Source organism: Ochotona princeps, chromosome 28, assembly GCF_030435755.1.
Source record: "Ochotona princeps isolate mOchPri1 chromosome 28, mOchPri1.hap1, whole genome shotgun sequence".
Classification (NCBI taxonomy): Eukaryota; Metazoa; Chordata; class Mammalia; order Lagomorpha; family Ochotonidae; genus Ochotona; species Ochotona princeps.
Genome location: NC_080859.1, coordinates 1,892,156 through 1,919,926, shown reverse-complemented (window position 1 = coordinate 1,919,926; position 27,771 = coordinate 1,892,156). Strand labels below are relative to the sequence as shown.

Here is a 27,771-nt window from a genome sequence, read left to right as displayed (position 1 = left end):
AGGGTACTCCAGGCTCTCTGCTGCTGTGCAGTGTGAGATTCAGTAAGTGCCACGAGGAGTCCTTGGGTAATGCCACTTGTGGCCAGAGAAGCCCAAAAACACGGAGCTTACCAAGCCAAAAAGCGGAAATAGGTGTTCTGTCTATAAGCCGAACCATGCCTTGTCTGTGACTGTGTGTGTTACCTGGGGAGAGACCCTCCTGAGGTGGCTGAGGAGATGTGGGTGTCCTCACTGGCCCCTTGGACGTTGGGCTGCCACACCCAAAGATCTGTGCTGCAGTTTCCCCAGAGGCATTTCCTTACGAGAAAAACCCTTGGCATGAGATTTGGTGCTCTCGGGGTCTGAAGCTGTTCAGAGCAATCTTTCTCTTGGAGATAAACCTGTGAGTATTTGCATTAAATGATAGAACTCTTTCAGATACCTGCAGACAAGTTTTTTTTTAATGCCTATGGTAAAAGTAAATAAATAAAAAATTAAATACCTATGTTGTGAATATGTTCTGACTTCAAAGTATAAATAGTTTGGTAGTTGAAATAATATTTTTTTCTGAGTTGGGTGTAAACACCCTTTAACTCTTGTTTTCAGTATTTTTGTTGCCTTTTGGGTAAACATGACAGTTTGAAGCTCAATTTTAAGACATCTTTTTCTTTTAGTGATTACAAACCATTCTCTGTAGGGTGATTCACACAAGTCTTGCCTGATTGGGTTTCTCTCATACTCATCTTATTCTCACATTTTTGAAAGTGTGATAAAAGGATGTGTTTTAGAGTCCAAGTATTTGAGGACGACAAAGACACAGGCTCCCCAGTTGAGCATTACTGTTGCATGTACAACCCCCTTGGGAAATGGCATGTTAATTCCAATATTTCTGCCATTACCTAAGCATGCTTCTGGAACTTTGCTTTGAGAATTAGCTGTTGAAGCCTGTAACAAAAAGAAATTAAAAATCTCAGTCTGCTCTTGCTGAATTTCCTGACTGTAAAACGTGTGAACTAAATTGCAGATTAATTTCTCAAGTAAACTAGCTTGAAATGATTTTTAAGCCTAAGTAATTTTGACCATAAATTAAGTTCTTCATTACAGTGTTTCAAGTAACTGAACTGTTAGTTCATGTAATAAAGGAATAGATTATTAAATTCTGTCTGTCATGCTAGCTCTTGTTGGATCTTTTCTCTGGGAATGAGCTTTTTGTTTTGCAAGCATTTTAAAAACTGCTTTTAACCAATTTCTGGCTTGTGGGCTGATTGAATGGTAGAGAAGTGTCCATAAGCTTTTGGAGCCATGTCTAGTTTGTTCCTTGGATGTGACTCCAGGAAGCTAAGCTGAGTCTCTACAAATGTTTTGATTCAAAGATGACAAAGTTGGCATTTATTGTAAAGCTGCCTTGAAGACTAATGCTGGTGTTGTACAGACCACCAGAGCACTCCAGGGAGTTGATAATATTTTACATAAATGAAACAGGGATATACAGATTCGGACTAATCTGTGACCACTAGCACCAGGAGTCAGGACGCAGCAGAGGTTGGGAGAGGGTTGGGAGGCAGTGGTAGACAGGGCACCTCAGCAGCAGGGAGGACGGCCCACAGCGTGTGGGCTCCTGAGGTCAGCTGGCTGCAGCACAGTTGGAGTGTTGACCAACCTGTGTTTTGCTGTTACGGAAACCTAAGTCTTCACATTTTTCTTTGGCTGAAGATTAAGGATAGAAAAACCAGTAGTAGTACAGGTTTTTTATGACATTGAGAAGGTTTTTCAGCATTAATCATTTTGCAGTACTGAATTAGCAGAGACAAGCCTTCAGCACTACGTCACGCTGTAGAAGCAGTATATTTGTTTTTATTTTGTTTCCACCAGTGTGAATGAGATTTTCGTGTTGAGATTTTTTTCATGTTGGGAGGCTTCCTGTTTGATTTGAATGGGAGTGCATGTTCTGTTCCCTGAACTGCAGGTCAGCTGGAGTGGGTCAGGGTCTCGAGAGACAAAGGAAAACTGTGATGGGACAGCTTGCACCCAGTGACCCTGACCTTACGCTCTGGGGCAGGAGGCAGTGACTCTAAATTGGCTTCTAGGGTTTTAGAAAAGGATTCCATGTTTGTATCTTCATTTTCAAATCTAACATGTTTTAAGTCACATGGAAAAATTGGAATTTTAAATGTTAGCAGTGGTGGTTGACTGCCACTTGGAAAACACCATGGATGTGGCTTCTGCAGATGTCTTTCTTGTACAGTGCTGTTTACTTTGAAATAGTCGCCTCTCTTAGCACCCCTTAGAATAATATATTCCTTCCTGTTTCTTTGTTTAGAAATCTTTAGAAATGAATTTTTAATTGTATCAGTGATAAACTTGTTTGTATTGTTAGAAAACAAAAAACAAACAAGATGCCTTTTGTGAAACTTTGTCTTTTTAGTAAAAGAACATTCTCAATGCTGTGATAGTTACAAGTGGATACTTTAAACATTGAGTTTTCTCACAAAGCCTACTTTGCCTGGTTCTACTGGTTCCAGACTACACTCCTCCCCCAAATCTTGTTTTTGAACAACCAGAGAGGCATGTAGGTATGGTAACTGACACTGAGTCCTGACTTCATTAGATTGCAGCGTTTTCGGAATGTGATGTATCAGTGTTTGGTGTTGTGCTTCTGTTTCCACCATTTTCTTGTTAAAATCTGTGATGGGCTTGAAGACTTCTTCGCTTGTAAGAGGCTACTAAGGTGAGAGGGCTCTGTGACTTGTTTGTGGCTGGTTAATGAATGTAGCCTTCACCCATTCAGTTTGCAGAGAAGTTTCAGGAATTTAAAGAAGCTGCCCGACTAGCCAAGGAGAAATCGCAGGAGAAGATGGAACTCACCAGCACGCCTTCACAGGTGGGTGTTTCACATTCAGGAGCCTTGTTCACCTCAGGGCGTGTCTTCTATACCATAAGTTTTGCAGAATGATAGTATAGAAATGAACTGTTGGTTTATCTGTATTGATAAGGGATTTCTTCTTGAATGCCGGCATCTGTAAGAATGCTTTAGAATTCCATTTAGTAATTAAAACTAATGTTATTTAATGTTAATATGCCTTAAAAACATTAGAGCAATGCTGGCCCCTAAGGGAAAACCTTAGGTTCAGCATCTGAGAAACAAAATAATATGGGCTTTAGTTTACCTTGTTAGAACAGTCTAGCCTGAGGGTGGCCTCTCATGTCTGTGATAGGCCCTGCTATTTCTGTTTTAGTGTGAGTTGCTCAATACTGTCCTATTCACCTGAAAAGCAGAGATGGACTCTGACTGGCTTAATTCAGTATGCTGAATTAACACTTTGCCTGAAGAATGAACTACAATGGTAATTTGAAAAATGCATGGAAAATGGAAATTAAAGAGGTATAGTTTGATGCGATATTTTTTTTAATTTTTATTTATATAAAGGAGAAAGATTTCATAAATATAGTTTTAAAATGGTGATGCTTCCAACCCACCCTTCTACCTTCTCCCTCCCTCCTCCTTCCTTTTCTTTTGGTTTTCATGATCGCATACTTTCAGTTTATTTTATAATCATAAGCTTAACCTTCTGCAATAATGTTTTTGAAATCTGTTTTTTCATAATATGAAAAGTTTTGAGTTTTTTGAACTTACATGAAAAATTCAGCGAAATGGAGACAAAATGGAACAGTTGATGAACAGTTGATTTGTAGCTCTTTTTTTTTTTGAGGAGAGTGACAGACTTGTTAGTGGTGTGAATTTCTGAGTCAGAGAAACTCTTTACTCTGTGTTGCTCTAGCTCTTGGTTGGCCAACTCATGTGCCTATGTAAGTATTACGTTACCTACAGAACTACTGTGATACAAGGCTAGTAATGATGTTAGGCCCTGGTGAGTAATGTGGGCTCCACAGTCTGGGTATTGAACCTTGGCTGTAGCTGTTACTAAAAAGGGACTTGGGCCACTATGTCCTCGTGAGGGTTATTGGGAGAATTAGGTGAGAGTTAGAAAGTGCTTAGCAGACAGGAAATGTTAACACGTATTGAGGGTTGTGACAGTGAGCGGGATGGGGCTCGAATGCTGTATTCTGGTAGCTTTGCAGGGGACACTGATGCTGTTGGTCCAGGGCCCCACCTCCCCAGAGGCTTGTGACAAAAAGATCTGGCATTACAGCACTTCAACCACTTTTCCAGTCTCCGACTCTTGAGCTGAGGCTGTGCTTTGGGCTTAGTATGAAGGGAGAGGAATCGGGGTAAGTGTGATACTGTAGTGTGAGCTAGAAGGGCTCAGAGATCAATGCTGTGGGGGGGCAGCAGGGCACACAGGTGAGATAGCAGTTTGTGTAACACATGTTCTTGTCTGTTTGAATAAAAGCCTATAGTTGACCAGTTAATAAAAAACATTAATGTGAGGAGTATTTAAAAGGAAGTTCTTATTTCAAATTATATTAAAATTAAAATATATCCAATTATGTTAAAAGTGGGAGTTTGGAGCAACAGCCTGGGAGACCCGTATCAAAAATCGGAGTGCCTGGTTTAAGCTCTTGGCTCCATCCTTCTGGCCCAGTGTCCTGATAACTGCTGGTAGGCAGCAAGTGATGGCCCAGACACTGGTTCCCTAACAGGCGTGTGGGAGACTCTGATGGCTTCAGACCCACTCAGACATGGTTGTTGTGGGCATTTGGCAAGTAGATAGAAGATCTTTCCACCTCTGTATCTTTCAACTAAAGAGAAAATAAATAAGTAAATAAATAAATTTGTTTTTAAAATGAAAATTGATATTGAATACATATAGTATCAATACTGAGTATGATCTGCTTGGAATTGCACATTATCTTTTTTTTTTTAAGATTTGTTTATTTTCATTGCAAAATCAGATATACAGAGAGGAAGAGAGACAGAGAGGAAGATCCTCCATCCGATGATTTACTCCCCAAGCAGCCACAAAGGCTGGATCTGTGCCAATCTGAAGCCAAGAGCCCAGAGCCTCTTCCAGGTCTCCCACAAGGGTGCACGGTCCCAAGGCTTTGGGCCGTCTTCAACTGCTTTCTCAGGCCACAGGTAGAGAGCTAGATGGGAAGAAGGGCTGCTGGGATTAGAACGAGCACTCATATGGGATCCTGGCGCGTGCATGGCAAGGGCTTTAGCTGCTAGGCTATTGCGCCGGATCCCACGTTATCTTTCTGAGTTAGACTGTACTGATAGCTGCAACTCCAGGGCTCTGCTCTCTCTTTATTTTAAACAGATTTATTTATTTTTAGTGGAAAGGCAGTTCAGATTTACAGAGAGAATGAGAGACAGACAGATCTTCCATTTATTGGTTAATTCCCCCAAATGGCCATAATGGCTGGAGCTAATTCCATCCAAGCCAGGAGCCAGGGGCTTCTTCCAGGTCTCCTACAAGGATGCAGGACCTGAGGCTTTGGGTCATCCTGCACTGCTCTCCCAGGCCATAATCAGGGAGCTGGATGGGAAGTGGAGTAGCCAAGACATGAACCAGCATCCATATGGGATCCTGGTGCTTGGAGATGGAGGGTTAGCCATTGAGCTATTGCTCAGGCCCAGGGCTCTGCTCTTGTAAGTACAGCTAAACTTTGATACTTGCCAAGAAATTTGAGTCTGATATTAGTATATTTTTGCATAGCTTTTCTGGTCCTGTAAGGTATTATGTGATACGATGTTACAGTATATAATATTCACATAAGCCTAAACAAATTGTGAATTTTTATTAACTTACTGCTTAGTTTTCTTAAAGCAATCCTTGTGTTTTACATTAAGATTCCATTGGCTTACATAATAACGCAGTTAATGATCGTAGAAGTTAGCATACAGAGTTGCCACCTGGTTGTTGGTAGGGATTCAGTGCATTGGAGGGTGTGAGTGGGGGTGCAGATACCCAGGTTGGAAGGATGTGAAGCCGCCAGCCCAGAGCATCAGGAAGGGATGCCCAGGCTCACCCAGGAGTGAGGTTAAAGGACTTCTGTGCTCGACCCAAGGTGGGATTTCTGGGGTGGCAACTCCAGGTGAGGAGCAGGTGTAGGCAGTAGTGTAGACCGAACATCAGAGGGTGCTTGTCTGCTCTCCCCCAGGGGGTGGGGGGCCTGTTTGCCCGCCCTCTGCAGTGGGGAGCCTCATTGCTCTGCCTGGGTCAGGGAGTGCCTGGCCGCCCGCCCTCGGCAGTGGGGCAGGGGTGCCTGTCCGCCCGCCCTCGGCAGTGGGCACGGGTGCCTGTCTGCCTGCCCTTGGCAGTGGGACAGGGGTGCCTGTCTGCTCTCAGCCTCAGCTCCCTTGATGTGTCCTGCTCTTTTCTGCACTTCATGCTATTTCCACTGCAGCAGGGACTCAAAATCTTCAGCTCTTTGCCCAGTTCTTTTCAGAGCCTCGGCATAGGCAAGTGTGGAATTCTCCTCAGCACTGCGGTAGGAGAAAGATTGGTATGAAGGGGACTTCCCATGAATGTGAGAAGACAGCAGGCCAGAAGGGACGAAGCTGTACCAAGAGTTTGAATTTTGGAATTTAATGGAAGGGTGTGTGTGAGGTGTTGGTGTGGTGGATGAAGCAGTGCTGCTGTGAGTCCCCGCCCGCCTTGCAGAGTCCAGAGTAGGTCGGGGCACCTGAGAGCTAACCCTGCCGTGAGACTCAAGTCTGTTTTTCAAGCTTTTGAGAGCACTCCTATGCTTTTCTTCCCATTGCCTAAATACACAGGAAGAGAGAATTCCAAAGAAGCATTTCCTGAATTGTAACATCTGTGCTCAAGATCCCTTTCTTTCCTTTTTTAAAAAAAAGCGGCATATTTGAAAGAGTTGGAGAGGTGGGAGAGATATTCCCATCTGCTCGTTCACTCCCCCAGATGCCCACAACGCGGGGCCTAGGCCAAGCCACAGCCAGGAGCCGGCCAGTTCTCCCGAGTGTGTGGGTGCAGGTCCTAACTCTTGGGACAGCCTTTGCCCCCCCAGGCACACCAGCTGGGAGCCAGTTCAGAAGTGGAGCAGCTGGGACTCAGAACGGCACTGATGGGAAGCCAGTGTCTCGGCGTTTTAAATTGCTGAGCCACAACACAGTTTTAGGTAGTGATAGAATTTTTTTAAAGGAAAAGGTAGAGTTGGTTATTTAGGAAATAATACAAAATTCAGATTTAAAAAGAAGTAAATGCTTATAACATTAAATGCCACAGTGCTGTTTTTAGCACATATAAAATTTCTGTAAAGTTTTACAGAACATTTCTGGTTACCTACAGGGTACTTGATGGAAAATCAGGTTCATGGTTGGTCTTTTCATAACTGAAGTTTTTTTTTTTTTTTAAACATTTACTTATTTTTATTGCAAAGTCAGATATACACAGAGGAGGAGAGACAGAGAGGAAGATCTTCCGTCCGATGATTCACTCCCCAAGTGAGCCGCAATGGTTGGAGCTGAGCTGATCCCAAGCCAGGAGCCAGGAACCTCTTCCAGGTCTCCCACACGGGTGCAGGGTCCCAAGGCTTTGGGCCGTCCTGGACTGCTTTCCCAGGCCACAAGCAGGGAGCTGGATGGGAAGTGAAGTTGCTGGGATTAGAACTGGCATCCATATGGGATCCCAGAGCGTTCAAGGCTAGGACTTTAGCCGCTCGGCCACGCCGCCGGGCCGAACTCAAGGTTTTCATTGGAACTTCTTTCTTATTCTCTTTGAGCCACTATCAAATTTATGTTTAAACCCTGTTTTTAAAGAACTATGCTTTGAGTAGGCTCTTTGTTTTAGATATAATCACCTGCATAAATAGACCTTCACGCCTGCAGTTCACTGTAAAGATTACTCAGCTTCTCCCTGTATTGCTCGCATTGAGAAGTGGGGGTCATTGTGACTCAGTCCCTTTCTTCCCCTACTTCCTTTGGTGCTCCCAGCGCGGCCTCCCCAGGTCCCAGTTCCCAGTCCTGCATCCTCTCTCTTGTTGATCCTAAAGGGCCAGCGGTCAGAGCTCTGCTCCTTTTCTTGCTCCATCTTGATCTTTTCCTCGTGCTCGTCTGCTGAGTTGTGTTTTCAGTTTATCGGGGTAATTTGTTCCTGGTAACATTTCTGTTGAATCACATCTTGACTAATCTAGCTGTTTAGCAAATTGAGCTGTCAACTTACATTATTTTCATCCGATTTGGTCTGTCTTTGGGGAAAATAAATCTGATATCTTATTAACAAATATAATAAACTCATGCTTAATTAGTAATGTCCCCTCAGTAACCTGGAAGTCATCACTTGGTGCCTACTGTTCTCATTATTCACTGAGTAGGATTCAGCCTTAATGTTAAACAGTTCTAGGTTGTCTCATTCTGTGTGTAGACTCTATTCATGCATTGATTGCCAATTAGCAGAGACTAAAAAGAATCAGGAGAATGATAAGACAAATTAAATGTCAAAATAGCGGCTTCACTGATAATTGGAAAATGCTTAAATGATAGTGTTAAATTAAAATGTTTCTTGGATATTTGACAGTTTATATAATGTACGGTATATGGTATTATTTTGCACTGAAATGTTTTAACTAAGATACGGGCAGCAGTATAAAACTGGAAGTCCCCAAAAGGAAAGTCTCATCACATTAACATTTTCTGTATTTTTCCTAGTATTTCAGGCATAGCTTTCTTAGTACAGAGTACACAAGTGATCATAACCAGGATACTGCTTTGTAAAGTTAATTTTTTTTTGCCAATGAAACATTTTCTTCTTTTGCTTATATTCATCTTCATCTTTAAAGTTTTTTATTTGCTTAAGAGGGGCAGAGGCAGACAGACATAGCATGTCGTCTACTGATTAACTCCCTGAATACCCACAGCAGCTGCAGCTTGGACCAGGCTGCCAGTGGAAACACATTTCACATCTCCTGCATGAGTGGTAGACTCCCCAGAGCTTGCACATCACCTGCTGCCTCCCAGGACAGGAGGAGAGCCAGCACTGCAACTCCACACCCGATGTGGGATGTTAGCGTCTACCTACATTGTAACCGCTAGACTGAACTCACACTCCTCAACTTGTTTTTCTTTGAGGAAGTCTTGAATTCTTTCAAGTTGACAAGTTTCAAGTTGGTAAAAAACAAAGTTGACACATTTTTATCTGCTTCTGTAGCAAGATGGAGAGTCCAGTTGTAAAGTCACTAGGAGCCTACCAGGCTCACGTGTGGTCCCAGCAGAGTGCCCCTCATTCTGAATCAGGACATCAAAGGTGGCAGTATGATGATGCAGACACAAAACCAGGCGTCAGCTTGGGCCTCGTGTTTAATTTCATTTCTTTTCCAGAGGAATAAATTAAGTTTGTCCTATTGACAGAACTTTATTAAAATTAGAAATAAGATAGGAAATTCTGCGATCAAAAATAATACCATTATGAATACCAAACAAAAACTGAAGTGTAGTAATAAAATGTAAATACATTATAAGGATAATTCTCATTGATTTCTGGAGAGCCCTTTGGGAATTGGAAAGTACACCAGATCTTAAAAATGTGAACTTACCGTAGATTTCATTCTACCTTTTACCCTTCCTCCTCCTAATTGTCTTCTTCTGCATACTCCCCATTTTCTTCTGTTTCTTCTAAAGTAGAATTATGTCATTGTACCTTTTTGTACCATCTCCTTTATCTTCTTTTTTTTTAAAGATTTATTTATTTTATTGGAAATGCAGATGTACACAGAGGAGGAGACAGAGAGGAAGATCTTCCGTCCGATGATTCACTCCCCAGTGGCCGCAATGGCCGGTGCTGCGCCAATCCGAAGCCAGGAGCCAGGAACTTCTTCCAGGGCTCCCACTTGGGTGCAGGGTCCCAAGGCTTTGGGCCGTCCTCAACTGCTTTCCCAGGCCACGAGCAGGGAAGTGGAGATGCCGGGATTAGAACCGGCACCCATATGGGATCCCGGAGCATTCAAGGCTAGGACTTTAACCATTACGCTATCACACCAGGCTCTTTTTTTATCTTCTGAAGTGATTCTTAGATAATCTTTTATTGTGTCCGGTTAGTTGCTTACATAAACCCCGAAGTTCATCGGCTCTTTGAAGCTGTGCTTCCAAAGTGTATTAGAAAATTTCCACAAAAAAATTTTTTTTCCAATTTTAAGTTCTTAATCGTTAGCTAAAGTATCAGTTGAGGTTTGGTTCATAAGTCAGCATCCATCAGGAGTGAATTTAAATTTTTGATAGGAGTGTAACTCTCTGCTTGTCTCCCACCCCCTTGCTCTTTTTGAAGGAATCAGCTGGTGGGGATCTCCAGTCTCCTTTAACACCTGAGAGCATCAATGGGACAGACGATGAACGGACTCCTGACGTGACGCAGAACTCAGAGCCAAGGGCTGAACCGACTCAGAATGCCTTGCCATTTTCACATAGGTACAGATTCAGTTCCACAGTCATGGTTTTGTAATGTGCGTCGACATGGAGATTGATTTGGTGTGAGGAACTCTTGCAGTCACAACCTCTGAGTCAAAATTCCAGATGAGATTAGCGCCCTCCAACCCCCCCAGCCCTGCTCCTGCCAGCCTCAGACAGGAACTGTGGGAAAGCAGCTCACCAGTTTATAGTTCTGGTTGCCCAGATGTACTGGAGGGAACATTTCCTTTACTTGCATAGAAACAAGTGAAGCATGGGACGCAAGTGTTTCTCGGTTTTCCAGCTCTATTTTTTCCCTAAGGTAGCCCTGAAAAGACACCCCTTGTCATTCTGGTTTCTATTTTCATGTGTGTTCTTAAGGGCTTATGTTGTATTGTTTCTTTTTCTTTTAAAGGGCTTCTCAGTTTGAGGTTGTGCTTCTGGCCTGAGCTGGTCAGGGCTCCCAGTGGGTTAATGTTTGCATACCAACAGGAGATAACAATTCACTGACTTTGGAATTTGATGCTCTATAGGGATTCAGTTTATCCTTTGTATTCCAAACCAAATGTGTTCATTGTTTGCCATTTTTTTATGTTTGCCATGTTTCATGTTGTAGGTTGTAGTATTGCAAATGGAGAAAAATAGCTATCAGTCAGCTGTCTTAATGGTTCCTTTTCTGGAAAACTTTTCACAGGTAGTTTTAATTAAACTTTAAAGTTTTCCTTCACTGTACTTTTGTTTTGCAAATCGGATTTGAAAGCAGCCAAATTCTGTAGTGTATTAAGAATTGTGAGTGTGATATTCCAAATTTTGTTTTTTATGAGGGTTTTTATTTTGGTTGGAATGTGTTGACAACTAGGGGCCTGAGGTACCAGAGAGCCCAACATTGGCAGAGCTGGTGCTCAGGCTAGTGAAGAATAGTTCTCTGGGCGTGACCGGGGAGGCTGTTCTCATCTGTTGACACAAAGACTGAGAATTGGGTACAGAGCGGTCGACACACTTGGGGTTGCCTTGGACTTCCTGACATGGCTTTTGCAGCATATGTGTGTTTTCTGTTCGTAACTATGAAGATGACTGGGCACATGACAGTTGGAAGTTTTCTCTGATCTGAAGACCGTAAGTTCACCATGATTAGGCAAACATACAGCCTTAAACAAACATACATACAGTTAAACAATGCTATCAGTATACAATTTTTAAAATACTTTCACTTACGTTGAATGAAGGAAAAATTTCCTTTCTATTACATTATATTCAACGTATCCATTTAATAAATACCCTAACAGCACCGGGCATAATTATATACTTGGTTTTTTTTGGCTCACACTTAAATTGAGCCATCTGTCTTGAATATTGTAGCATTTAGAAGAACTTTTGTGTTTAACATTTGTGAGAGCTATTTCTAGTTTACTTTCTGAATCTTGACTGCTGCTAATCCTTAGCATTTAGAGTTGCTTCCTGGCAGTGTCTCCCTCTGCTTAGTTTGCTCTGGTAAGACTCTCCTACAAATGACTTTGACTTGGTTTGCTGGAGTCTGTGGATGAGCCGTGGAGACACTTGACACTTGAGTCATTTTAATTTTGCAGTTATGGGAAAGGTACTTTGCAGGCTTGCAGTTTTGCTGCTTAAAAATCCTTACCTATTGGATTGCTAGAGACTTTTAATCTAAACTGTCTTCTTGTTAGTCTTCAAGTAACTGATGACTGAGGTAAAGGATCCCCACCTTCCCCCCCGCCAGGAACAGGACTGAACTTTGCGCTCCATGTTAGAATCCAGCATGCCTGAGCTACGGTGCTTCTGAGATGACAGTCAGGGGTTGCCCAAGTTGGTTTGTAGCTTGACATCAACTGGGCAGGTGATTTCTGGCATTCCGAAATATGAAGGAGATTACATCCAGACAAGAAGACATCAGAGTGTGTTATTGATAGCAGTTTCAGTAGTACACATCCGTGTGTGTGGGCTGGATCACAGAGGAAAATGCTACCGTGTGAAAGCGTGTACCTCGTGCCTCCTGCTGGTATGCGTGAGGACCGGGCCTGTGGTATGCTGGACTGCACTGGGCCGTAGCACCTGTCAGTTCATGTGGAAGATGGGGCTGTGAGGGGTAGAACTGACCAGGCAGCTGCATTTACTGGTGTGTGCATTGGCTGGTGCAGGTGACAGACCACACCTGACCCTGCACTGGGTAGCGCACGCAAGAGTCACATCTGAAGTCCCCTCAAAGGAGATTTCTTGGGGACTTTCATCCTGATGGCTGGACTCAGACCCTCGCCACGGGGAAAATCACAGTGCATGTGGTCTGACCCTGGAGTGCATGTGGTCTGACCCTGGAGTGCATGTGTCGGGACTGGGTCTCCTTAGTTGCTGATGCCTGCGCGGTGGGTAGCATGCCCTAAACATGCATGGGGACATTACAACCAGCTCATCTGGACCAGCAGGGAATGTCAAGTGCCTTGTCAAAATGGAAAGCAGAACAAGTTGGACCACTTTCCTGGGCAAACTTTGCAACATGTTCCTGGGTCTGTGGGTGCACTAAGATGGACTTGGTCAGCCTTAGATTTTCTCAACCCTGGTGCAGTTAAATCAACAATGTCTCAGAACTATCAGAACTGCTGAAGTAATGCCCTTGGGACACTTGTCCCCACATGGGGTCTCTAAGGCCTTATCAAATGACTGCCTGTTTCCGCAAGTGCTGATGTAGTTTGATAGCACACAGAGAGGGCCCCTCTTCTTGCCCTGCTACTGACACAGGAGAAAAAAAATTGAAACATTTGTCCCACATAACTTCCTCAGCACCTTGACCCATCCTAATCAGAGACCTATGTGGGCATAGATCTTTCTAAACTACATGAACAATTTTTAAAATATGCTTAAATTTAAAAAGTACTAGAATAGAGGAACATAACAAAACAGAGCATGTGTGTGGCATGTCAGGAGGCCAGCACCCAGAGGTTCTCTGTGTTGTCCCAGGTCATGCAGTCCGGCAGCAGCAGGTCCCAGACCACGGTCTGCGGCTTTGGGTCCCGTTACTGAGTGTCCATTCACTGTGCGTTTTAGGCGGATAGTCAGCCCAGGCACACTGCTGTGGGGGAATGGTAATGTTCCCATCCTCGGAGACTGTAGGGAGACCAGATGGGCATTTATGGACTCGAGACAAAATGCTGAAACACGTTGCATCCAGACCTAAACTGCATACGCTGTAGTCTTCCCACACTGTTGTCTTTCCATGATAAAGGAAGACAGTTGCAATCTTCAGTTTCGAAGGTTTATTTATATTAATTACTTTGCCTTTTTAAAAAATTTTGAGAGTCAGAAGTGGGGGTGGGATGCATAGTGGAGTTGAGACCAGTTAGAGATCTTCTGTCCTTTGGTTCACTCCCCAGAAGACTACTGTGGCCTGCACTGGGCCAGTCCAAAGCTGGGAAGCAGGGGCTTCTTCTGGGTCTCCCATTGGGTGCGGACTCTCCTGAACTCCTAAAAACACCAACTCCACACGTCTTTTGTCAGCTCTGAATTCAGCTGGAGCTGGTCTCTGGCGGTACTGTGTATCTGAGGATTATAAAATCATGATGAACAAAACAAAAATTCTACTTATCTGCATTACATTTCACACCTGAGCAGCAGCGGAATATACTACAAAATGAACTAATTCCAAAAGGATTTTAGGTAGCCCATAAATCTTTTTCTTAAAAAATATATGTGTGTGTGTATGGGTGTGCAATTTACTTGTAAGAATTTTTTAAAAATTAAAATTCCACACCAGTGATGTCAATAAGCCAAACCAATTGCTTCCAGTCCTGGCTTGTTTGCTTCCACTTCCTCCCTGCTTCTGTACCTGGGAAGGAGTGAAGGTTGACCCCGACATCTGCCTAGCCCAGCCTCAGCTGTGGGCATATGGGGGGTGAGCAGTGGATGGAAGATCTCTCTGTCTGTGGCCCTCTGCCTTTCAAATAAATACATGTTTTAAAAAATTAATATGGGGTCCAGCACAGTGGCAGCTCAGTGGCTAACTCCTCACCTTGCAAGTCCTAGGATCTCATATGGGCACCAGTTAGTGCCCTAGCCACCCCACTTCCCATCTAGCTCCCTACTTGTAACCTGGGAAAGCAGTAGAGGACGGCCTGAAGCCTTGGGACTCTGCACCCACGTGGGAGACCCAGAGGAGGCTCCTGGAACCTGGCCTTAGATCAGCTCAGCTTCAGCTGTTACAGGCATTTAGGGAACAAACCAGCAGATGGAAGATCTTCCTCTTGGCTCTCCTCCTTTCTGTAGTTCTACCTTTTCAATAAAATAATAAGCCTTTTTTAAAAATTAATATGAAGGCAGACTATTTGTGAGAGATCACGTCTCAACAAAAAGATTTCAGAATTCCTGATTTTACAAGAAGTGCTATAGTAATCTGTTAATAAACTTTTCTGTGGATGCAGAGCAGCAGGTTGTATGTTTTAAAGTAAGACCTAATTAAAAATAATGGTGGGCAAAAATGATCACTAACTTTATAAACAGATACACTTAAATTCCTGATTTTAAAGTTTTGGCAAAATGACCTTTGTTTTTTTCTAAAGTCTTGTAAAAGTATTTGGGGGAATCATTAAAATTTGGTAAAGCATCTTGTGAGGCGTTACTGTGTAATTGAGTTATTGGTGAGCGTAGCAGTGCTGTTCATGTGAGATACACAGGACACACCCAGCTTGCAGGAGAGCCCATCCCTCCCCATGCTCACCAGGGCCTCCTCAGCGACTGCCTTCAGGACAGTGACCTGCAGCACACTGCTCTTGAGTAATTGCCGTTTCTTGCGTCTTTTTTTTTTTTTAAGATTCACCTATTTATTTGAAAGGCAGAGTTCCAGAAAGAGAGAAGAGACAGAGCAAGGGATTTTACATTCACTGGTTCCCTCCCCAAATAGCTGCAGTGGCCAGAGCTGGGTTGGTCTGCAGGCAGGAGCCAGGTGCTTCTTCTGGGTCTCTCACATGTTTGGACCATTGTTCATTGCTTTCCCAGGCCATTTAGCAGGGAGCTGGGTCAGAAGTGGAGCAAGTGGGATAGGAAGCAGTGCCCATATGGGATGCTGGTGATGCAGGCAGTAGTTGAACTTGCTGTGCCACAGCACTGCCCTCTGGCGTGGTGTTAAAAGTTCCTTCTCTTCTCTGTGTTCATTGCAGATACCGCGGGGTTCCCCTGGAGTGCAGGTGTGTGTCCCGACAGTCCTGCTCTGGGAGGTAGAACAGTGCTTTTGCTTTGAATTTGGTTTTTCCGTGTTTTTCTCACACCAGCAATGAACTGGGGCCAAGATTGAAGTGTGAATCCAGATCCTGGAAGCCCAGCATTATGGGGAGTCTGGTGTGTATGGCAGTAAGGAATGCTGAAGTCTGTGGTAAAGTGGGGGTATGTGTCGTTTTAATGTGTGAAGACATTAAAATTTCTTTTAAAAGACAGGGTGATCTGTCTGGTGCAGTCTAGATCCTCAAAACAGATCATTTAAGTGTGGAGCCAGTGGTTATTTCATGAGGTAATAGGTTAGGCTCGTGTTAACTAGCTGTTAGTTAATCACTGGAGCTTGGTGCAAGTAGTTAGCTACTGTACCTGCCTTCATTTTAGGCTCTTTAAATACCACAAGTGTGACTCACTCATTCAAAATAAGAGAACATTGTACTTTTGTCTTCTCTCAATTTAACCTTTTCCATTTAAAGTTTAATTTAACCCTATATCCGATGTTGGCAAAATTGTCCATTTTTTGAGCCTGTGTCCTGAGCTGAAGTCTGGAAGTTGGGATTAGGACTTTGGAAGTAGAAGAGCTGTAGCAATTGCGTGGTCCAGTGGCTCTTTTAGTGGAAATGGAAGCTGATCGCAGGCAGAGACCTTGAGTGTGTCGGTGCACACAGCTCCGCCAGTCCAGGGAGGCCTGCAGAGGCGTTGTGGGGAGTGCTGTCCTGCCGGGGCAGCTGTCACCCCTGCTCAACTCCAGGGCTTGTTTTCTTGGCGTCCAGCTTCCCAGACGTGACAGTACTTGAGAAAGTTCACAGGAAGCTGTATTAATAAATTACTATAGTACTTCTGGAAAAATCAGGAAATTCTGGAATCTTTGTTGAAATGTGATCTCTCACAAATTGTATTTGCCTTCATGTTAATTTTTTAAAAATGTATTTCCTTCATTGCTAATGGTATCTAGCACTAGAGTTAAACTTTAACTCTAGTTAGCTGTTAGTATTATCATTGCTGTTTTCAAGTATTTATTTGCTACGGAATGGATATTGGTTCACTCCCCAAATGCCCAAAATGGCCACTACTGTTATGGGCCCAGTGGCAGAATCTGGGAAGAAAGCCAAGTGTCCCACTTGCTTGGCAGGAGTCCAGTTCCTGGAACCATCACTAGGGCATTCCCGGAGTCTACACTGATGAGAAGCAGGGGGTTAGGAACTGGGACCAGGACTCAAACGTAGACATTCTCTTGTGGGATTGCAGTGTTTTAGCTGTTGGGCTAAATGCCCGCTTCATTAGTAGCTTTATGGATATCTAATGCAGTATACGGTTAGATAGTTCCTAGCCCAGTCACGGAGTTTGTTGTCTTACCAAAAAAGCTTGCATCCATTAGCATGTTCTCCCCACCCCAGCTCCGGGCCACCACTGTTTTCTTTGTGGGATTGGCTATTCTAAGCATTCCCTATAAATGAAATCACAGTGTGAGGTCTGTTACGCCTGGCTCCTTTCACTCAGCATGCTAAGAAATATTTCTCTTATAGAATGCTTCAGCACTTTGTTTCCATGAATTGCCAAATAATATTCTCATTGTATGGTGACAGCGTATTTCGTCTGCCCATTCATCATTCAATAGGCATTCTGTTTCCACCTTTTGAAAGTCCCATTATTTTAATGAATCGTTTTTCTGTGAGTATTTATGCATGAAAGTATACATGGTTCTCTCAGGCAGCACCTAGGAGTAGAGCTGGTTCACTTAGCAGTGTTTGCCCTCTGAAGGAATCGCCAGGCTGCTTTGCCACACAGCTGTACCATTTTATGTTCCCAGTGGCAGCGTGTGAAGTTTTCCAATCTCTCCACATCATCAGCAGTGCTTTTTATTATTTCTTTTTATTACAGCTGTCTTGTTAAGTGGCTTTGCATTGTGGTTTTGATGGTATTTTTCTTCATTGCTAATGGTGTCAAGCGTCTTTGAACATACTTGGCCATGATGTAGCTTCTTTGGAGAAATTGCTATTTATATCTTTTCCCCATTTTTAATTGACTTTCTGTCTCTTTATCATTGAATTCTTAGAGTTCTTTATTTTTCAGTATTAACATCTTACCAGATAATGATATGTAAATATTTTCTCCAATTCTGTGAATTATCTTTGCTTTTTGTGATGTTGTACTTTGAGGCACAAAAAGGTTTTAGTTAATAATATAGTCCAGTTTGTCACTCGCTTTCTTTTGTTGCTTACGTCTTATCTAAGGAGTCATTGCCTAATTCAGGGCCACAAAGATTCACATCTCTGTTTCCTTTGTTAGCTCTTGGATTTATGTCTTTGATTCTTTTTGAGTTATTTTTATATGTGATATGAGATAAAGGTCCGCTTTATTACTCTGCATGTGATTGCTTGGTTAGTCCAGCACTACTGTTGAAAAGATTGTTAAACTGTCTTGGCGTATTTGTTACAAATCAGTTGACCATAAGAAAGAGGTTTTATTTCTGGGCTCTCAGTTCTCTTTGTTTTAGTTTTATTTATTCATCTGAAAAACTTACAGAATGTGTAGGATAAGACAGGGTGGTCAAGGTCTTTATCCGCTGTTTCACTGTCAAAATGGTGACAGTGGCTGTGTCTGGGCCAGACCAAAGTCAGGAACCAGGAACTCCATCCAGATCTCCCATGTAGGAGCATGCAGGACCCCAAATGCTTGGGCCATCCGCTGCTGCTCTGTCAGGCACATTGGCAGGGAGCTACATCAGAAGTGGAGCAGCAGAGATTTGAGCCAGTGCCCATATGGGATGCTGGCACCACAAGTGCTTTACCTGCTACACTGTGGCCCTGGCAGTTGCTGTTTCTGACCTGGCTTCCTGCAGGTGTATCTGGCAAAGCAACAGAAGCTGGAATACTTGGACCCCTGTACCCACGTGGGAGACTCAGAGGAAACTCCTAGCTTTGGCTTGGCCCACCCTCACATGGTGTAGCCATCTGGGGAGTAAACCAGTGGATAGAAGATCTTTCTCTCGTTCTGTAGCTATGACTTTCAAATAAATAAATAAATAAATAAAGGTCATATATATTCATATTCATTTATGAATATGTATGACTAATGATATACATATTTATTCACATAGGTAGATAAACTTTGGACTCTGTGGATGGCCTAGCCCTTGTGACGCATGAATGGAGGATATTTTCCCATCTATTTAAAGTTTTTTCAGTCACTTGCAACGATGTCACTCAGTTTTCAAAGTACATGTTTCCCACATCATTTGTTAATGTATTCACAACTTCCTGAGAAGCAGAAGATGGTGTTCCAGTTACTGAGTCACTGCCACCTTTGTGGGAGATGTGGTTCTTGGTGTTAACCCGGCCCAGCCTCAGCTGTCATAGCTGTTTGGTAACTGAACCAGTGATGGGAGCTTTTTGTCCATCTAACTCTCAAGAGTTAAACACACACACACACACACACACACACACACACACTAAATAATAGCATTGTTCCCGTAACTATAAAACATGTTCTTACTTAAGAATAAACATAGTAAAAGGTTTTAATTTCAGGTAACAGTGACTTAGTGTAATGATTACTGTGGACATGTTTTACCTTTCTATAGAAATGCTGGCTGGTGATTATTTTAGGTGATTACTTATTAGTGTTTGTTTTTTTCAACAGTGTTCTACTTGGTTTATCTTGGAAGAATTATGGTTGCATATAGTTTAATATAGTGTTTGTCATACATGGATATTACACTTCTACATATGGATGCTATATTCATATTTTAAAGGATGCCTATACAAAGTAGAAAATAAAACCCGAGTTTTATTTAGTCTCAGTTACCTGAAACACAATAGGTTTTAATTTTTAAGTTTTTGATTTTCAGTATTAGAAATTTTCCATGAAACCAACCATAGACATGGTTATGAGGAAAGGGTTCCTTCAGAGCTGCACTGGCATCTGTAACATGCAGTTAGTGGAGCTGAATGTTAGCAGGAGTGTCCTAGGAGGCATATTCAGTCCTGAAGCTCAGTAGTGTTTATAATTGGGTGATCCCAGGATAAGCTTTACTTAGCAACTGATTTCCTGTTTAAAATACCACCTAATGCCTCTTTGGTTTTGCGAAATAAGCTGTTTCTTTTTCCTCTAGAGAAATCGTAAGTTAGGGTGTCACAGAGTCCGAGGCTGTGGTCCTGCACTGTCCTTGCCGCCCACCGAGAAGAGGGAGTCTGATGTTGTGATCAGAAGGACTTAGGATCAGCGTCACAGGAAGGAAGGAAGATTATCTAACTCATGCCACTCACAGAACCTACTAGATATCAAGAGCTAAAAGCAGACATGAGGATACTTCAGAAAATCAAAGAACAGTAGAATTCAAGGATAAGAGTAAAAAATAGAAGCCTTGGTTATCAATATACACCCCAGCAAGTCTAAGACACTTTAATAAGTGATACAGTAAATCATTTATGTCCTTCCTGAAAGGACCTAGGGCCTGAGAATTTAACTGTGTCAATCTGTCTGTTTTACATTATTAACAAAATATATGCCCTTAAGATTTTTAAAAAATGAAGCCGCAGCAAGGAGTCAAAGAAATTAAGACTATGAGATGGGTGCTTTGTAATTTCCCGTTGAAACTCGCTGAGTTTTCCTCGTGCCTGGGAGGAGTGAGCAGGAGCATTGTGGGGAGGAGGGCTCTGGGGAAAGCTCTCCTGGATGTTTGTCTGCTGAAGTTTTGACTGACTTTCTTAAGACACCTTCTGAATCAGCAGATACCAGGAAGTCCACAAGCATGACCTGCTGTCCTGACCTTTGACCCTCGCCTGTCTGGACCCCACCCATCTCTGTAGCCATCAGGATCACACCAAGAAAGCCATGTTTCATCTCACTTTGGTGCAAGATTCCCTGATTTTGATGCTTCTGTTGTCACCTATAGGCTTTGAAAGCTCCGCTCCAATCTGGGCGTGGTAGATGTGGCATCAGTCTGAGCTGTGTGAGCTGAGCCAGAGGCTTTTGTTTCTGAGGTTACTCGCCAGTGCCCTTCCGTTAGGGCACAGCACTCACAAATGGATCTGAAGAGTCTGAGGCGGTGCGTGTCAGCTCAGCATCGTCACGGCCCTTCCTAAAAGGAGCGAAACCTTGCAAACTGCTGAGTTCTCGGGGTGGGGTGCCCACTGTCGCAGAAACTCTGTCATGAATCGGTGGTTTCACCATTCTTGCACGTAAGAGTAACCATAGAGTCGGTACTTTTTTGTTGTTTAAATCCAGGCAGAGTTCATGTGGCTCTGGCAGAGTCTCTTTCCAAGTTGGTTTCTCATCCTTGTTAGTGCTGTAAACCAGCACCTCTGTGTCCATGCCGTCACAAGCTGGGATGAAATTATTTTGGTGCAAACATTTTTTGAAGTCTGTGCATAGTTTTTTTCATAGTATGCATTTTCATAACACCGCTTATCACATTCAGGGCCTACCGAGTTATCTCAGGCAGTAGTGAACAGCATGACAATTAGCACTTTTTGAAAAGCGTTTCTGGAGCAGGCACTGCACACGGTAGGTTAAGCTGCTTGGAACAGCCATATTCCAAACTGGAGTGCTGGTTTGAGTCCTCAAAGCTCTGCTTGTGACCCCATCGATGCTCCTGGGACACAACAGGTGATGCTCAAAGGCTTGAGACCCTGTCACCCACGTGGGAGATCTGAGTGGGGTACTGGGCTCCCAGCTTAGCTCTGCTCCAGTCCTCACTTGACACTGGAGGGTGAACCAATGGATGGAAGATTCTCTCTCTTGCTTTCTCTTTCTTTCTCACTTAAGTGGATGAAAATAAAAACATTTATGAACATTTTTAATGAGAAGTCTGGACTTTTTGCTTCTGGGTTTGTTTTTGAATTATTTGTTTGAAAGCCAGAAAACATCAGTTTGTTGAGTTGGCTTTTTTTTTCCCATGTAAGAACAGCCCATTTTTCTTGGTAGAGGAGTCTCTGATCACCTTTGGTTTGGGAACTTAGTGGAGTTACCATTTCGGAAGAGAAGAATGAGAAGTTTATCTGAATCACAAAGATGCATGAAGTCCCTGGCTGAGAAAAACTGACATGGAAGAAACACAAAGATTTAAAAAGGCTCAGTCATCGCAGTTGTAACTTCGAAGAATGAGAGGTTGTACCTAAGATGTGTGACCACCGGGATTCCTGTGTGTGCGGTTAAGCTGGATCCAGAGAGGGAGGAACAATTGTTCAATGGCTGTATGTTTTGTTCCTTGCTTGTAATGCCGTCACGCTTACTCTGCTGATTTTCAGAAGAGTAAAAAGCCTTTGATGGAGAAACACTTGTCTTTAAGAAGAGTCAAGACAGCTGTTGGTCCTGAGCAAGATTTGAGAGGCTTCCAGGACTTTCACGTGGAACTTGTTCACAAGCGCCTTTTCTTTTAAATGTACTTGTCTTCCACCTGCAGTGGACTACGGATCCCTCACTCGGCTGCCTTTGGGGTCCGGGAGAGTGTGGAACAGCCTACCTCAGGGATGTTGGGAGGCGCAAGTCATCCCAGCCTGTGCCTCTGTTTATGGTTTTATAATCAGAAGATTTTATTCTAATGTTTACAAATTATGCTTGGATGTTAGGTAGCATTTTATGTGAAGACAAGGAAATTATTTTTGATTCATCAATGAGATTCTTGTATAAGGGATAATTTGATGTATGTTAAATTGATGTTTTTCAGCAAGAGATTTTACACAATTTATAATTTAAAAAAAACTAAAGTAAAACTGCATGGCTCCCCCTTTTATTTAGTTGCAAGTTAATTCTTCATACCTCTTAGATGGAAAATAATCCAGATGATCATATTCTAGTGGTAGAAAATGAACACACAACGAAATAGACGCAGTGCAGAGCGGTGGAAGAGCATCACATGTATAAAGATGCCCAGAAGTTAGATTCTGATCAAAAGTAAGACTCTTATTAAATGCAGGTGAGGTCTCGATAATATTTCTATTATAAATAGGATTACAGTAGAAGCAGAGATTCGATAAACACTTGCTTCATGTCACAGCAGGAAGATCAGAAATGAAATTCTCATGTCCTGAAGAGAAAAGTGCCTTACTTAATTGAATCAAAATTGAGGCATCTTTAGTAGCTTTGCAGAATTTGGTCTCAATTTGTATGGTTTAGTTTTTGTATTCAGTTTTGGAAAGTAACTGTATAACATTTCCTGATGCACAGAGGTCAGCCAACCCATTTCTGCAAGTCACCCCAAAGATAATCATAGTGCCCAAGGTACCAGGTACACGTGACTACCTTCAAAATGTACTGTTCACCAGAGACCCCCTGCTCCTTCGGCCAGACGCACAGCACTGTGCGCTCGCTCACAGTGTCCAGCTTGTTTGCTCAGAGAACTCATGTTAGAACTATTCTTTGGTGACTCAGTGTGATTAGCTCTCACTGGAGCATACTCTGTCCAAATGCACCTGAGTGTTTGTTACTGAGGTGAAAGATAGGAAGGGACCCATAGTGTAGTAGTCTTCATCCATCTCAGCACACGTGTGTTTGAATACTGTGGCCTGGATAATATATTGAGAGATTCTTATAGTGAAAAATTGTTGTAGATAGATTGAGGTTAATCATGAAATTATTTTATAAGAATCAAAGTAAAGCTCTTCTTCAGGATAATTCTGAGCCTCATTTCTGTTGCCCCCATTGGTTTTTTTTTGTTTGTTTGTTTTTGTTTGTTTTCCTTTTGGTGTTCAGGAAGAAAAAATGGAATCTTGAACTAAAGTTGTGCAGAGAAAGGGTGTTGTGTCATTTTAAAATGCAGGGTCATCTTATGTGCTGTGTATGCTCTGAACAGTCCTGTAGAAAGAAAATTAAAGAGACCTGTGAGCAGAAACAGCCCAGAAACACAGCAGCAGCAGGTTTGCCTTTCTGGTATTAGTTCCTGTTTATCATGAGAACAAATGTGATTTGAGAGAATCTTTTCTTGAAGGAGAATGAAGAAGAGCACATTAAAAAAAATAGTCATCTGTTACTCAGAAATAAAGGGTAATTTTTGGGGGCTTCTAACCGTGCACCTACGGTAACATACTGGTAAATAAGCTCACCTCCCTGAGAACATGGCTGTTGTTCCACTGAGGAAAAGGTGCCGAGGTGGGGAATGGCTTAGAACTGCCTTCTGCTGGATTATCTTGAAGTCATGCTGCCTTGGGCCAGGAAATGCTGAAGATGTCCTCTTTTATGGCTGAGCTGGATTTAGTACTGAGTGTGTAATGATTAAAAAAGCGATAATGGCGCTGTGCTACATAAAATAACCCATACTTAAGGTAAATTAACTGTCTTTGTCTTTAAATAGAACATTAAGAACAAGTAACACCCTGTGCTTTTCCATTATATGCCTATGTAATTTAAATTATTGAGGTTTCTTCCAGATGGCACTGTGAATATGAATGCGCAACCCATTAGTTACCATTTTTTATATTTTCAAAATTTTATTTATTTATTTATTTATTTATTTTATTTTTCCCCTGCCCCCTCCCCCCCACCAAATTCCCCTATATTGTTACTATAGCATAGCTCTTCATAAACAGTCACATGTTCATCATTGCGGGCATGGACAATGGCAGAGAGTCCAGCCTCCCATTGTCCAGATACAACTAATAGTTTCTTTAGTAGTCCATGTTTGATCTGGAGGTAGAGACGCACACTGCACTGCATCCTCACATCTGGACATGGTAGTCTCCATTACACAGTCACAATACAAAATCAGTAACAGGAAGAAAAATAGAAATTTACAACACCATGAATTTCTCAAGAGGTTTAGATAGTTCAGTAGTCCTGAATTGCTGGTGATCCGTCACTCCAATCACGATGAAATCTCCTGAGTCCATGGCTGCTATAGTCCACCTTAGTGTCTCCGTCTGCCCAGATCTTCACTGCCAATGATTGGCTGGATAGTTGGTCAGTGTGTTCTGTCCTCTGTCCTCTGCCATGGTGGTTACCAGTTTTAACGCTAGAGCACTGGCACAAGGCATAGCATAATTTCATGATATCCTAACAATACTGCCTTACAACTGGATGTACAGATTGAAACTAGACTGGATTAATAACTCCACCTATGGATTGAATTGAATCTTTCCTTAGGAGTGATTTTACAGAGCAGCATTGAATCTCAACCAGTGAAAGAAAAAAGATTATTGATTCTTTTTTTTTTTTAAAGATTTATTCATTTTATTACAGCCAGATATACACAGAGGAGAGACAGAGAGGAAGATCTTCCGTCCGATGATTCACTCCCCAAGTGAGCCGCAACGGGCCGATGCGTGCCGATCCGAAGCCGGGAACCTGGAACCTCTTCCGGGTCTCCCACGCGGGTGCAGTGTCCCAAAGCATTGGGCCGTCCTCAACTGCTTTCCCAGGCCACAAGCAGGGAGCTGGATGGGAAGTGGAGCTGCCGGGATTAGAACCGGCGCCCATATGGGATCCCGGGGCTTTCAAGACGAGGACTTTAGCCGCTAGGCCACGCCGCCGGGCCCAAGATTATTGATTCTTATGGCTATCTTTGAGGCGTATTTTCAAGCAGTGGCAGCTGGTGAAGTCAGATGTATCAGGCTCTGGAAAAGCAAGAAATAAGCAGTTACCCAGAGCTGCGTGCTCTACCTAGAAATCACACTGTGGACGAGAGTGCCTCCAGTAGTGCTGGGTGTGTCACGTCACCTCATTCAAGACTGTTGAGAAGAAAAGCATTATACCGAGCAAGGCCTGGAAGGAGTACGTCAACATTGAATTCCTTGAAGCTCAGTGAATGAAGACAAGAGCCTCCAGGTGGCTATTTCTGCCTTCTTGTTCCTTCAGGTGTCTTCTTGTAATAAGAAGGTTATTGCTACGATCACTTCAACACTCAGAATGTTAAGCTGTGGATACTTTTGTTTGTGCTTCCAAAAGTTAGGTGACATGGTTTAATATAGAAGCCCATTCTTCAGAGGGCCTAGTTGGATTTATATTTAACCTTAGGCTTTTGTGATTGTATAGCTTGTTGCAGCTCTCTCCATTTGATTTCATAATTATCTCAGATGCAGTGTTCTACTTAGGAACTAAGGCATTTCAGGAACTTTTCTAAACTCTAAGTACCAGAGCTAGTGCTTGACTTTAATCTGTTGCCACTCTGCTTATGACTGCCTGATCTGTCTTAAAGGAATCTTAAGTCTACAAATGGAGACTAAGCGCCAACAAAATAATACTTTATTAAAAAAGATTTATTTTATTTTTATTGGAAAGTTAGATATTCAGAGAGGAAGAGAAACAGACAGATATCTTCCGTCCATTGATTCACTCTCCACGCGGCCATAACAGCCACAACTTAGCTGATCCAAAACCAGGAGGCAGGAGCCTCTTCTGGGTCTCCCACATGGGTGCTGGATCCCAAGACCTTGGGCCGTCTTTGACTGCTTTCCCAGGCTGCGTTGGAAGCTGGGCTGCCAGGACAGGAATCGACACCCATATGGGATCCTGACACCTGCAAGGTGAGGACTTTAGCTGCTAGGCTACCGCACCAGGCCCCCGACAAGAGAGTACTTAACTAGACTCATTCATTTTAAGAGTTTAAGAAGTTTGTGGAAAATGGAATTTAAAGTTTATTTTAGTGTGAAATTTTTAAAAATATATTTTCATTGGAAAGGCGAATTTACAGAGAAAAGGAGAGAGAGAGAGAGAGATCTTTCATCTCCTGGTTCACTTTGCAAGTGGCCACAGCGGCTGGAGCTGAGCTGATCCAAAGCCAGGAACCAGGAACTTCTCTGAATCTCCCATATGGGTGCAGGGTCCCAAGTTTTTTGCTGTCTGCTCCTGCTTTTCCAAGTCACAAACAGCCAGAACATGAACCAGCACCCATATGGGATTCCAGCCCTTGTTGGGGGAGGATTAGCCAACTGAACTATTGCACTGGGCCTGTGAAAATTTTTTAAATCCATACACACGAGATCTTTGAAAAACTTGTTGAAAATGCATGTTACTAAAAAAATAAAAAATAAAACCATGCAGGGATTTCAAAATTTCTTGCACCACAATAGGCTTTTCCATTTACATGAAGGTTTTTTTTTTTAAAGATTTATTCATTTCATTCATAGTCAGATATACAGAGAGGAAGATCTCCCGTCCGATGATTCACTCCCCAGGTGAGCCGCAACGGCCGGTGCGCGCCGATCCGAAGCCGGGAACCTGGAACCTCTTCTGGGTCTCCCACACGGGTGCAGGGTCCCAAGTCTTTGGGCCGTCCTTGACTGCTTTCCCAGGCCACAAGCAGGGAGCTGGATGGGAAGTGGAGCTGCCGGGATTAGAACCGGCGCCCATATGGGATCCCGAGGCACGTTCAAGGCGAGGACTTTAACCGCTAGGCCATGCCACCGGGCCCTTACATGAAGTTTTAAATGCCCCAAAATAGGTAATGAATTTAGAGTGAATGTTATCAGTGAGTGTTGAGAAATAAAGCACTTAATTGTTCTGAGAATATACTGTGTGTTTAGGTTAAATTATCATGGTCATGTATGTTGACAAACTGAAAGGGTTTGGATGTGTGCGTGTGTGTGTAGTTATAGCATTCTTGATTACTTAGCCAGTAGTTTATTATTTGTAAAGCAGAATTTTCAGAAAATATTAGATTTGCAACACTTAATGGGTATATAAGCTTTCTTTATTATTTAGTGCTTTTGTTGCTCTTTAGGGTGTTGATGTAGTAACATAGCTAAGAATATGGTCAGCGTGCTTGCCAAGTACTGATACAAGGTTTTAGTTTGATTTGGAACAAAGGTTTGTGTTTCTAAAACCGCTGTGGCTCATCAGACATGTGGGACGGTGGTCCTCAGTTTTCAGGTTTACACGTGAGGATTCAGTGCCGCGTTTAGGAGGGGCCTTGAGACAAGGCCTGCCAGTTACGTTGCAAAATGTGTTTGTAGATTGTGGATAGTTCAAAACTACGTTCTACATTTGTAAGTAATCGAAGGTAGGGAGTAAACGAATGTCATTATATTCTTAGAGTTATATATCTGTGAAACATACTGAATCTGTTAAAAGCTAAAAACCATAAATCCTTTCAGAAAGTCTGAAGTAAGTCTGCTCCAACTCAATGATTCTGAATTGCACATTGAGGCTGGGAGCCCCTGGAAGGCACAAGTTGTGGAGTGTTTGGATGTACGTGTTCGTACATGCATAATTCCATGAATTAGAAGTCATTTAATCCGTTACGGATGTAAAATTAAACCCGGATGACATTCCTGTGCAGTCAGTGGTCATTGTAAGCTTGAGCAGCTCTCATATATGTACACCTGCCCGTGTGTATGTCC

The 27,771-nt window shown here is 42.8% G+C and overlaps 1 protein-coding gene across 2 annotated transcripts in view; it reads left to right on the top strand.

Moving 5' to 3' along the window:
- HOMER1 (homer scaffold protein 1) overlaps nucleotides 1–27,771 on the top strand; it is a 101,431-nt gene that overhangs the window by 45,620 nt on the left and 28,040 nt on the right. For both annotated transcript variants that reach the window (XM_058656287.1, XM_058656288.1), the window contains exons 4-6: nucleotides 2,768–2,860; nucleotides 10,164–10,303; nucleotides 15,445–15,471. In XM_058656287.1, the coding sequence (XP_058512270.1) occupies nucleotides 2,768–2,860; nucleotides 10,164–10,303; nucleotides 15,445–15,471 (260 nt within the window). The remainder of the gene's footprint in view (nucleotides 1–2,767; nucleotides 2,861–10,163; nucleotides 10,304–15,444; nucleotides 15,472–27,771) is intronic.